Raw genomic sequence first — 13,015 nt, forward strand, 5'->3', positions numbered from 1 at the left:
ACCACGACTCAAAAAGAGTGCATAAAAACTTTCAAACCATTTTCAGAATATAGCCAGCCATTGAGTTTCAATGCTAAAATAAAAAGAAAAAACCTCACTTTAATTAAAATTCGAGAGAGTACTATGGACTCTCCTTTGTAGTTTAAAATTTAATTTGAAATAAAATGTTTTATCCATCCATTTCTTAACACATGTGTTTAGAAAACGGAACACAGAATTTTGTTAAGACATTCTATTGGGTTAAAGTAACAGACATGCACAAGGTTTTCAACATATTAACAGCAAAGTTTATACTGTTCCAAAGATTTTACAATTACCCTTGGTTTAAGAGGTTTTACTGTTGGAATATCCGTTCCTTCAGCTCTCTGTCTGCTTGAATCAAAAGTCTTCCGTTTTTTGGTTGCAGTTTTCTGGCAAATAGGTCCATGCTTTTTCTGTGAAGATGAAGAAATGCAGCATAATCTCCTTATTGCAAAAAAGAAAGACTAAAATCTCATTTCAGTTGAGATCAGTTTAAAAATCACACAAAATTAGACCCAATTAACACACCTGAGGATAAATAATAAGATGCACCTTGCCTTAACTAAAATTATATATATATACACATAAATATAATGCATGCTACGTTATCTCTCTCATAATAACAAATTATAAAGAAATACTCTCAAATATTTTAAAGACCTTTTAAAGATATTCTCTCAGTTTTCACATTATTAATACTAAAAAGTATACAAGAGCCATTGTACAGACCTCTACTTAATCAATAAAACTTCTCCTTCCATACATGCTGACTGACCATATCAGCTGTACCAAAAGAACTTTTTATTCTATATTTTCATAAACAATTAAGAAACCACAACTAACTGTTAAGCCTTATTTGGGAAGAAAAGGTAAATCTTGGGTGGATGTATTTGTCATGGAAGCTCTTAACGCTTTCAGTACATAACTAGTAATCAACTGTTTCACATACTGGATTTCAATCTTCGTTCAGCAAGCAAGCATTGTAATTAGAATTACTAGAATCAAATGTCTAAGTAATAAAAATGAGGCTAGCAGCACTTTCCGGTACACCCAAGCATGTCTGTTAACATAAATTTTTCTGTGTCAGGTATACACACAAACTGTTTACAAGCATGATTATATAAATTGTCAGTACAGTGATAACATCACTTAAACAAAGATTAGATAAATGAATAAGAATACTTTTGCCTATGAAAACTCATAAAAATAATGCAAAGATAATCAAAAACAACACTGAATAAGTAGAGAATATGCTTTGGAATTACAAGAAGCCATTGCTAACTAAATCACAGTAGTAGTCAGAAAGCTACTATAGATCATTAATTCCTTTTTTTTAAGAGCTTATTTATTTGAAAAGCAGAATTACAGAGACAGTCAGAAGAAAAGTCTTCCATCTGCACTTTCCCTTCCCCAAATGATCACAATGGCCAGTGCTGCACCAGGCCAAAGCAGGAACCCAGAACTCCAACCTATGTCCCCTGTGGGTTAAGGGGCCCAAGTGTTTGGGTCATCTTCCATCGCTTTCCCAGGCACATTTTCAGGGAGCTGACTACAGTAGAAACCCTACAAACTTAAACTGGTCCCCATAAGGAATGCTTATGAAAACGCCTAGGCTTCAGGTTAACCCGCAGCCATAGCACGAGCCCCTTCACTTTGCTTGTAAGAAACAAACTGGAAACAGTAAAAGGATGTATAGTGGATTACTGCAGGTTCATATCCAGCAGATCTATACTTAAAGAAATATTTTTATCTTATGTAAAGTGTTAATAAATGTATGTGGCACATGAACACGCTTTTTATTGTTCCCTATTTAGCTGATTATTTTTTATCAAAATCAGTTAAAAGTGCTACTAGAATATGCTAAATATCTGAAAGTACCTAATAAATTAGATAACTTCAAAAGCAATGCTATACTGAAAAAAAAATTCTTTGTAACATTTCAAGCATGCAAAAAAGTGCAAAGTATAAAATCTTTCATTTACTTATCACTCTTTTAACAATTACATTTTAGCAATTTTACTTCATTTACTTGTTTTTATTCCTGAAGTACTTTAAAGCAAATCCCAGACATCATATCATTTTCTGTAAATAAACACAACATATTATCATATGTTTAAAAGATTAATTATTTTGACAGAGACACCAGAGGAGAGTCAGACAAAGAAACAGAGATCTGCCATCTGTTGGTTAGCTCCCCAGATGTTTCAACAGTCCGGGTTGGGCCAGGCCAAAGCTACAAACTATGAAGTTTTGAAGATAAATTCTTCCATCTGCGCTTCCCATGTGGAAACAGGTTGCAGGGGACCAAAGCATTTGGGCTATCTTCTGCTGTTTTCCCAGGCCACTAATATAGAACTAGATACAGAAGTGAAAGCTGCCAGACCTCGAACCGGTGCCCATATGGGATGCCACTGGCACAAGCGGTCACTTAACAGGCTTCACCACAAAGCTGGCCCCTATCACATATTTCTGAAAGGTGTTTTGTCCTATTTTTGCTAACAGACACACAGAGTTAGGAATAATTTTACTTTTTAATAGAGGGGTTCTGAAGATCAAACTCTGAAAAGAGTCCTGGAAGGAATGCCAACAGACGCTCCTGAATATCCCTTCAAAAGTTGTTCTTGTAGCTTTTCCCATTAGGGTTGTTCTGAGTAAAGAATAGTAACAACTCCACCAAAAAAAAAAAAAAAAGAAAGAAAACAACCTCTTTACTTACTAATGCTACTGGAAAGAATGTTCTTCCACAAATCTTGCAAGGCAGTAATTCTCCTACTTGGACAACACTTCCATTCTCTGAAACAGAAAATAATTTATTACTTCCTATCAAACTGTGAAACCCAAATTTTAATGCTGTTTCTCAGTTTTACTGGTAGGCTAACAGCTGTTGTGAAAAATGTTTTGATCTATTTTGAAATAAGCAAAATTATCAATTACAATGGGCACAAGACTTAGTGATCATTGATCAAAATAGGCTATCATAAACACATAATAGTGATAATTTAAGAACAACCAAATTTACATTGCTATAAAATCTAGTTTTAAGTATTTTTTTTTAAAGATTTATTTTTATTATTTTTTGATTGGAAAGGCGGATATACAGAGAGGAGAGACAGAGAGGAAGATCTTCCGTCCGATGATTCACTCCCCTAGTGAGCGCAACGGGGCCGATACTATGCCGGTCCGAAGCCAGGAGCCTCTTCCGGGTCTCCCACGCGGGTGCAGGTTCCCAAAGCCTTGGGCCGTCCTCGACTGCTTTCCCAGGCCACAGGCAGGGAGCTGGAAGGGAAGCGGGGCTGCCGGGATTAGAACCGGCACCCATATGGGATCCCGGGCGTGCTAGGCGAGGACCTTAATCACTTGCACCACCGCGCCGGGCCCTAGTTTTAAGTATTTTAACCAAACCAATTCCTTATGTTTTGTTAACTTGTGAGTTATATCTATTATAAATTATTAAACATAAAATTGTTTATCTTATTAAACTCCAAGTCATGAAAATATGTCACTAATGTCTAAAGAATTCGGAATAAAACTTACTTTATGTAACACCACACGATGCAAGTATAATGCCCTAACGATAATATCTTTCAGTTATGCACACTGCCTATCCTGAATAATGTGAAATATTCACTATTTTACATATATGTTAAGATTCACAACAGTACTTACTGGAGATATTTTGATCTAAGGAGAAAAATTCATTAAAGAGTAAAGAGGTAGGTATAACTTCCTTCAGTTAAAATTAATTTACCAATCATACACCAAGATATCACAAATTTTAGCATGAAAATATTCAAAAGAACTCACACTATTAGGGATTCTTCTGAGTTAATTCATCACCTTACTTTCTAACTAAAATTTAAATCTAATTTATTTTCACAATTAATACTTTGCTACAAATGGTATTGGAATCGATAACATCTCTCATGGGGACATTCCCCATGTTTCCAGCCTAGTATTTTACTGACTTTTAACATGTGTATCATACAAAAGACAACAGAAGACCATTTCTTTCAACAGTGACATAAGTAAACTTATGAAAAAAAAGAGCAACTAGGACTCCCTAATATTTGTTCCTATACATTTGATGAGTGTACAGAAACCAGGTGACCTAAAACAGATGTTGGTAAGAATATTGTCAAACACAGAAGTGACCTCTGTTCTACAATTCTTCTAGTTCTTCACACTACCCAATTTGATTGAAAGAGAGGAATTTTTTTATTGTTTGTTTATTTAAGGATTTATTTATTTTATTGCAAAGTTGATATACAGAGAAGAGGAGAAACAGGAAGATCTTCCTTCTGATGATTCACTCCCCAAGTGAGCACAACGGCCAATGCTATGCCAATCCAAAGCCAGGAGCCTCTTCCGGGTCTCCCACGCGGGTGCAGGGTCCCAAAGCTTTGGGATATCCTCGACTGCTTTCCCGGGCTACAGGCAGGGAGCTGGATGGGAAGTGGAGCTGCCGGCATTAGAACCGGCGCCCATATGGGATCCCGGGCGTGCAAGGCGAGGACCTTAACCACTGTGACACCGCTGGGACCAGCCCAGAAATATTTTTACAATGAAGTAAAATAGCGGATATTAATTACAAAAGAAAGCTAAGATTTGTTGACATGTCCTTCAGCAGCAGTGGGTATATTATTCAGGGAGAGCAATTTATTTTTTAAAGATTTTTCTTATTTTATTGGAAAGAGAGAAGTAGAAACACAACGATCCCCTTCCTGCTGGTTTAACTCCCCCAATGGCCACAATGGACAGAGCAGAGCCAATCCAAAGCCAGGAGCCAGGAGCTTCCCCCAGGTGCAGGGTCCCAAGGCCTTGGGCCGTCCTCTGCTGCTTTCCCAGATCATAAGCAGGAAGCTGGATGGGAAATGGAGCAGCCAGGACAGGAACCAGCACCACATGGGATTCCAGCACTTGAAGGGGTGGGATTAGCCAATTGAGCCATATTATCTAGATCACTTAGTCCACTAACAATACTGAAAGTTGAGGTAGCTACGAGACAGATTCCACTTGGCTCATTAAGAATGTGTTCAAAGAATAGTCAAAGTAATGTCACAGGGTGGATAACCTTGATTGTAGTTATTCCTTTAAATAAATATTAATAAGTAGTTTAAACACTGAGCAATATAAAACATTACAAAAAATTTAAAAGTTTTGCTTGCTTTATATTACATTTGAATATATTTGTTAAGTAGGTGATAAAACACACTCACACAAAAGTAAACTATTGAGAAAAAACCAATCTGAACACTGAAATAATGGATGTGCTACATAAGCATCTACTATTTGTCAACCGCAGACCAAGTAATAGCATTACAAGGTTAACTACTGAGACATTGCTCTCATAAAGCTAACACAAACTGTGTGATTTACTTAATAACTCTATTATCCAACTCAGTTCCCATTTTTATACAAAAACTTCAACTAACAATCAGAATGTACCATACAGCAAAATACAATGCTCAGGATTAATTTTCACAAGTTATCAACATGCTAAAATATGCTTTTTAAAGTTTATTTTTAATATTATTTACATAGTCGAGACATGCCTGTGTGGGACTCTGATTAGGGTGTGCTGGGTCAGGTATGGAGGAAAGTGGGGGTGGGACACACGTTTCAATCTTTTTCCTCCTTTGTCCACAGGGGAAGCAAGGGAAAATGCCACTACTTGCTGTGAAACTACATCAGCACTTGGGGAAGGGGGACAGTCCTCTGATGATGCTCTAGGGTCCAGGGTATTACTTGAGTGGTTTCAATAATCCTAAAACATTGTCAGTTTTATTGCACTGGGTTGAGAAAATCTTCCCCCCAAGGCCTACTAGCTGACAAAGTCCACTTTAGTGCATCCCATAGACCCAGAAACATGCTGCAGTGCTTGGCCAGGAGAACAGTTCAACCTCTTCTTTTATCCATCCTCTGATGAGGCAGTTGTCATCCCCTGCTGGCCTAAATGAATGAGCTGGCTGTCATGATACCCATGTGCATGTGGACTTGCTATCGACCAACAGGCATCAGCAAATAAAATCTAGCATCAATACATGCACTCCAAGGTTGGATTACACATGCTATAACTTTCCCTGTGGACAGGGTCTGAATCCAGTGGTCCAGCCTAGCAGTCCCCCAAGAAATCTCACCTAGGGTGACCTCAGATTTGACTCTAATGTGTGCCAGACAGTACAGGACCAGGTGCAGTCAGTCACTTGCTCCAGCCAACACATACACACACACACACACACACACACACACTACTGAATGCAGTTTGGTCAGTTCTATCTCAACCCTATAAGTCACACAAGCCATAGGGTGTTGTGCCCCAGCCCAGACCCAGCCCACTACAGAACTGGTCCACACATATACAAGCCAGTGCCATGGGCTAGTCAGGGTGACCTCCTCCACTAATGCCCAGCACACATACCACTGGCCTAGCTTTTTACACATATCAGCCCTTGCTGTAGCCTGTCCCGGTCCAGCACATATCTCATCCAAGTCTCATGTACTCTCGTGGGTTCTGTGGCTTAGCTTGACCCTAGATCTAGCCCTCACATATGCCAACAGGTGCTGCCACCTTGTCCAGTTGGCCGGGCCCAACCCTGGCTCTTTTGCTCAGCAGCTATAGGTACAGTCTAGTAGGGGAGTTCCCACAGTTCCCTACCAGGAATGTTTCCACCCCCAGATCTTGCATCCGTCCCAGGGTACTGCATTCCAGCCTGACATGACTTACAGCCATTCCTACCACTTGCCAACTGGTGCTATGGCCCAGCTTTGCTGGCCCGCACCCATTTCGCACACCAGTGAGTACAGCAGCCTAGCCTAGCTTGACCCACCAGGAGAACCAGTTCTCAAACTTACCAGTAGAAATAGCAACCCAGCAAGGGAGTCCCCAAAGTTCTATGCAGCCCACAACTTCCTCTAGGTCTTGCATGTGCCAGCAGGTATAGCAACTCTGGCTGAGATAGCCTGCCCCTAGTCTAAACATTCCCCAGCAGGTGCTACACACTGGTTTAGCCTGGCTCACCCCTCAACCTAGTTCTCGCCAGCAGGTCCAGCAGCCTAGCCTAGCCTCACCTGGCTCACCAGTAGTCTTTATGTGAACTAGTGGGTATTGTGGTCCAATCCAGCCTGGCCTGAACCGTGTCCTGGCTCTCATTCATGCCAGTATGTGCTATAGACTGACCCTGCCTGGTTTTCCCCTACCCAGCTCACACATGTGCCAATGGCCTGGTCTAGCCTGCTCCCAGGCCCAGCTCTCACACTCAACAGCAAGAGCTGTGACTAGCAGAGGGGTTCCCTAAGTTCCTCCACCAGGTTCAATCCCAGCTATAGAGGCTGAGTGTGCTGTCAAGCGCCGCTTTTCATCATGACATTGCAGGCCCCTAGCACCAGTTTTCACAAGTGCTAGTAGGTGGCAGGTCCAGGTCTCCCACTTAGGCAGGTGCCTAGGCCTGACTCAGACATGCTCTCTAGCTTCCCCCCTCTAAACCACTTGTCTCAGCTCTCTTGCATACCTGCAAATGAGTCATCCAGTCCATGGAAGAACCCAAAATCTTTCCTTCCCTGACAAACATGCCTTAGCTATTCCTATTGCAATACATCTCTAGATCCCTTCCTTGGGCAATCTGCAGTTCCTTAACCTGGGGGCAAAGGTAGCATGTCCCAGCCTAGAATTCCCTGCATTCCCCAGTTTTCTTAAAAAAAAAAAAAAAAAGGAAACTATGCTGACATACTAGTATAGTTAACACAAATTTGTCATTAACCAGGCCCAGAATGTCCACCAGCTATTGGCTGCTTTTCTCCCAGGAGTGTAACACTTGCCAACGTACTAGGCTACCTAAGCATCTGCCTTCAACTGCAGTGAAATATCCTCACAGGAAAAGGAAATCACCATCACTCACAGGCACAAATACACAAAAAAGAGCAAGAGAGAGCGAGAAAATAGTATTGCAAATACTTAAAAGCAATTATGTCAATTGCATAAAAAAGTCATTATTTAATTCTAAACAAATGCACATAATATCAAAGTATAGGTATATAAATATAATTTTAGGTCCCGCGCGGTGGCACAGTGGTTAAGGCCCTCGCCTTGCACGCCAAGGATCCCATATGGGTGCTGGTTCTATCCTGGCAGCCCCGCTTCCCTTCCAGCTCCCTGCCTGTGGCCCGGGAGAGCAGTCAAGGACAGCCCAAGGCTTTGGGACCCTGCACCTGCGTGGGAGACCCGGAAGAGGCTCCTGGCTTCGGATAGGCATAGCATCGGCCATTGCGCTCACTTGGGGAGTGAATCATCAGATGGAAGATCTTCCTCTCTGTCTCTCCTCTCTGTATATCCGCCTTTCCGATAAAAAATAATAAAAATAAATCTTAAAAAAAATAATAAATATAATTTTATAATTTCCTTTTGCATTATCTGATTTTAGGGCACAGTCCTCTAATTCACAGGATGTGGCATGCACATGTATATTGACAAATCTACTGAGCCAAATTCTACCAACACATCATTATAAATAGCTTCAGCCTTGGAATTTGTTCTAATTGTACTCATTAAAAGACATGAAAATGTAGTAGAAAAAGCACTGGAACCTAGGGGCCATTATTGCTAGCAAAGCATGTAAAGCCCGCCAGCTACATTGCTAGCATCTAACATGGGTGCCAGTTCACATCCCTGGATTTTCTATTTCCAATCCAGCCCCCTATCAATGGATTGAGAAAAGCAGAGGTAGAGGACTCAAGTGTTAAGCACCCTGCTACCTGGGAGACCACATGAAGCTTCTGGCTCACACTTTCCACCTAGTCCAGCTCTGACCTGGCCCACCTAAGCAGTGAACCAGCAGAGGATCCAGAAGAGAGGATCTCTCTATCCCTGGCTAGCTCTCTCTGTAAAACTCCTGGAAATAATAAGCAATTCTTTAAACACACACACACAAGCAGGCAACCAAAACAAACCCACCAGAATTTGCCTTATGTTATATAACTTCAAACTCTCTGCTGTGTCACTGGGAAAAAACAGTATTTAACCTAAGGTCCAGATTTCTCTAGTATGAAAACAAGGAAGTTATATTAAATGATATATACGGCCCACATATACTAATATGTCTGGGAAATCAGCAGACAGCCCAACTGCTTGGCTCCCGACACCCACGTACTAGACTCAGAAGAACTTCCCAGCTCCTTGCTTCCAACTAGCCCAGCTCTGTCCATTGAGGCCATTTAGGGGTGGGAGGTGAACAGATAGATGCATTTCTTTTTGTTTTTCCCTGTGGCTCTGCCTTTCAAATAAATATTTTTTAATGAATGTAACTGATCAACAGTGATCTGTCAGATTTGAAGCCCTCTTTCGAAGCCTCATCTTACTGGATCTTCCTACAGCATGAGCATGGCAGCACTTTTCTCTCAGCTTTAATGGTATCTTTTTCTGCTAAGCCCAGGCTTTCCAAATTTCACAAGTTAAGCAAGGTTTGATCTAGGCAGCATTTAAGACTTAAGAATAATAAGTGCTACAGACTCTTTTTTTTTTAAAGATTTATTTATTTTTATTTGAAAGTCAGATGTACAGAGAGGAAGATCTTCTGTCCGACGATTCGGACAGAAGCAGCCGCAACGGCAGGAACTGAGCCAATCCAAAGCCAGGAGGCAGGAGCTTCTTCCAGGTCTCCCACGCGGGTGCAGGGTGCCAAAACTTTGAGCCATCCTCGACTGCTTTCCCAGGCCACAAGCAGGGAGCTGGATGGGAAGCAGGGCTGCCAGGATTAGAACCGGTACCCATATGGGATTCCAGGCATGCAAGGCAAGGAGCTTAACCACTATGTTATTGCGCTGGGCCCAACAGATTTTTTTGAAATATATTTTCTGTTAAATAAATATTAGATTCTTCTGCACTTTTCTTACTGGAACATTTTAAAATCTCTTGAAGTTTTCCCTTACCCCAATTTTCTTTACTGCTCAATGTAAAAGAATTAACTTCTTTGAAGTTTGTTTCCTTATTTTGTAAGTATGGTTTGCCTAGGGGATTGTATCCGTGTCACTCAGGTGATAAGTACTACATACCTGCAGTTAGATATTTCCAAGTATTTACTAGACATTCCTGTCTGATATCCTCAAGTAGAGCACAAACATATTGAAAGGCAAGCTCATTACTTCATCTCCCTAATGTGGTTTTCCTGTTGCTTAAAGACAACGCATCTCAGCCAAAGCAAGACAGTTTATGTCTTTGATTCCTTTCCCCTTTCCTGTTCAGCAGTCATAACTCACTTCTCATCTCAGAAATGCTTTCTATTATTCCTTTCAAAGTGCAGCTACCTTTGCCTTAGTTCAAATTCTCATCATGAGAGTGGTTCCAGCCTCTCCTTTCCCCCATCTATCTTCCTGCCATAGCTGCATAGACAGGGAGAGGACAATCCCTCTAAAGCATGTCTTATTTTACACACATGTGCCACTTTCAAGCCTACAATATGACTCCTGCAAATTCATTCACCCAATAAACATCTATCAAAGGTGCCTCTTAGGTACGAAGTACTTAAATGCTTTATTATGCTACATCATTTAATATTCATCATAATTCAACTAGTTAATATTACATAGCTCCATTTTTTATAAATAGCTGATAAAAACTGAGGTTTAGATTAAATGAAATGCCCTAAACACAAAGCTTAATAGAACAAAAGTACCCCTTCCTCGCCAGCATGCTATTCAGAATTCTGGCATCCAACTCAGTACTGAAAAACAATGAATGTGAATTAAAATAACAGAGATGAAATTTTCAGTAAAGGAGCATTTGCTTATACTAAGGAAATGCGAAGCAAACCAGAAACCCTAAAGAAACATGAATCTGTCTTCAACTCTCAGGGCTTTTTTTCTTCTTTCCTGACATGCATTGTTTGGATGTTTATAAGATCATTCAAGAGTCATATGAAATTATCGATCTAAACATTAGGCTTCTAAAGTTTCACTCAATTTCAAGTTCCACCTGTGGTTGCCTTGGTAAGGCCAGATCAAATGATTTTGCAGGTCAGATGGTTCCCCACCCAATTACTAAATGAAGGGTTACACGAAAGAAGGGCTATGGGACTTCTCAGGCTTTACAGGACAGTGGCAAGGCCTGACTGAGTTCAAATGAGGATGGGCAGCCTGATCACACAACTGTTACAAAAACCTGCAAACGCTTCTAAAGCACTTTTTCTTTGATAATAGAGGATGCTCCAACCCACTTTAATAGCAGCAGGTATTTTAACTTAAAGCACATGATAAGGGACAGTGTTATGACTCAGCAGGTCAAACCACCATCTAGAATGCCAGCATCCCCTACTGGAGTGCCAATTCAAACCCCACCCAGTCCACTTAGAATCCAGCCAAAGCTGGCCCAAATACCAGGATTCCTGCCACCATTAGTGAGCTATCTGCCTCTCCCTCTCAACTAAGCACATTCTTTAAAATAATAAATAATTACAAAGGGGGAGTGGGGAAAGCCACCTCTCAAGGAACCCCACAAGCAGAAGTATCATTAAAGTAAGCAGTAAGCATTACACCCCCTTATTTCACAGAAACCCGGATACTCGAAAACTAAGCAAGGAACAAGTTCTTCACAGGTCATACCACACTGCGGCTGCTCACAAACGAAAGTTATCAGAATCCGCTGATTATTTATCATCCTTAAGATGCTTACTGTGAGAGCTTCACCTCAGGGAAAAAGTATGAGATAAACTCACACTGACAATCACATTTGCTCTCTGAGGAGAATGGGCCACTGCAGAAGTTACCAGTTACCATAACACAACCCCGAGATTTTCCACTCCAACATGCAATTCTTAATTGTGGTTGAACCCATCTAAACTAAAAGAACTGTTAACAGAATCAAACAACAATTGAAAAGCAAAACGGAAAAAAAAAAACTGAAGCTGTTGTTGTCATAAATTTTTTCTCCTTATTTTATTGGGCGAATGCAGTCATTAGGATAAAATGAATACAGAGAACAGAAAAAAAAAATGGGAACAAAGCAAAATCTGAAATCACCGTTACAATGCAGGGATAAGCCCAAAATAAGGAACAAGTACTGGCTCTTCTTTAGCCAGATCCCGTGAATAAGCCACTAAGTCCTTCCAGTCGCCCATTGTCCCCCCTAAACCTGGCCAGCGACACTTCCTCGGACGTCCCTCCGATTGAAGATGCCGTAGAAATGGAAGAACGGTTACTCTGAGAAACTGGCTAGGGAGGTGTGGGAGCTCGAGGCTGCAGACACACCCCAAGGCCCCAGCGGACCGGCGGTGCGGATGCCGCGGATCCTAACCGAGTCCAGCTTGCAAGGAACAAAAAATCTGGCCAGACCTTGTGGTTTGCCAGAGGCAACTCGGCAACCAGGCACGACCGAGAGGACGTGCAAACGTGCACTAGAGAGAGGGGGAGGCTAGCTTTCAGGCTCTGGGACCATCCGAGGTGGAGCAGCCTGCGAGTCAAGCGCTCCCCCCGTGCCGGGGGGCTCTCCGCCCACTGCCGCTCGCCCCGGTCCCCAAAAGGAGGTGCGGACCCCTCCGCTCCAAACGTGCCCTCGGCCTGCGGAACTGCTGCCCGAGGCCCCCCTCGAGCCTCCAAGAGCGCTCTCGCCTCTCGGCTCCCATCCCTTCACGCCTCACCTTCCAGTCCGTCCATTGCGCCAGCGCCTCCCGATCGGATGGACGCTCCAGCAGCGCCCGCCACCGCCCAGCTCCGGCTGTAGCAACGCGGCTACGCCTCCCACCCGCTAACATCCCGGCCTCCGATTGGTCCGCGCCGGGGCGGGCGGCGTGCGGCCGGGCCGCGGCTGAGGTGCGCCTCCTGCTGTCTCGGGCGGCCGCCTCCCGGCTCGCGGCGCTCCTGTCCAGCCTCCAGGGAAGCGGGAGCCGCCTCAGATTGCACCCTGCAGCCCAACGGCGCCTTTGTTCCACTCCGGCCTGGTTTTCCCTCACACCGTATCCTCCTATTCAGTGTATGTCAGCACTTCGCGGCTCCCCGTCGCCGCTCAATG

The 13,015-nt window shown here is 42.5% G+C and overlaps 1 protein-coding gene across 2 annotated transcripts in view; it reads right to left on the reverse strand.

Moving 5' to 3' along the window:
- Positions 1-12,725, reverse strand: part of ZC2HC1A (zinc finger C2HC-type containing 1A) — a 43,838-nt gene extending 31,113 nt beyond the window's left edge. For both annotated transcript variants that reach the window (XM_040994153.1, XM_040994152.1), the window contains exons 1-3: positions 12,645-12,725; positions 2,738-2,814; positions 318-434 (exon numbers count right to left, since the gene is read on the reverse strand). In XM_040994153.1, coding sequence (XP_040850087.1) covers positions 318-434; positions 2,738-2,814; positions 12,645-12,660 — 210 coding nt within the window. In that variant the 5' untranslated portion in view covers positions 12,661-12,725. The remainder of the gene's footprint in view (positions 1-317; positions 435-2,737; positions 2,815-12,644) is intronic.
- Positions 12,726-13,015: the final 290 nt, after the last annotated feature.

This window comes from Ochotona curzoniae, unplaced genomic scaffold, assembly GCF_017591425.1.
Source record: "Ochotona curzoniae isolate NIBS_2020 unplaced genomic scaffold, NIBS_Ocur_1.0 contig_1071, whole genome shotgun sequence".
Classification (NCBI taxonomy): domain Eukaryota; kingdom Metazoa; phylum Chordata; class Mammalia; order Lagomorpha; family Ochotonidae; genus Ochotona; species Ochotona curzoniae.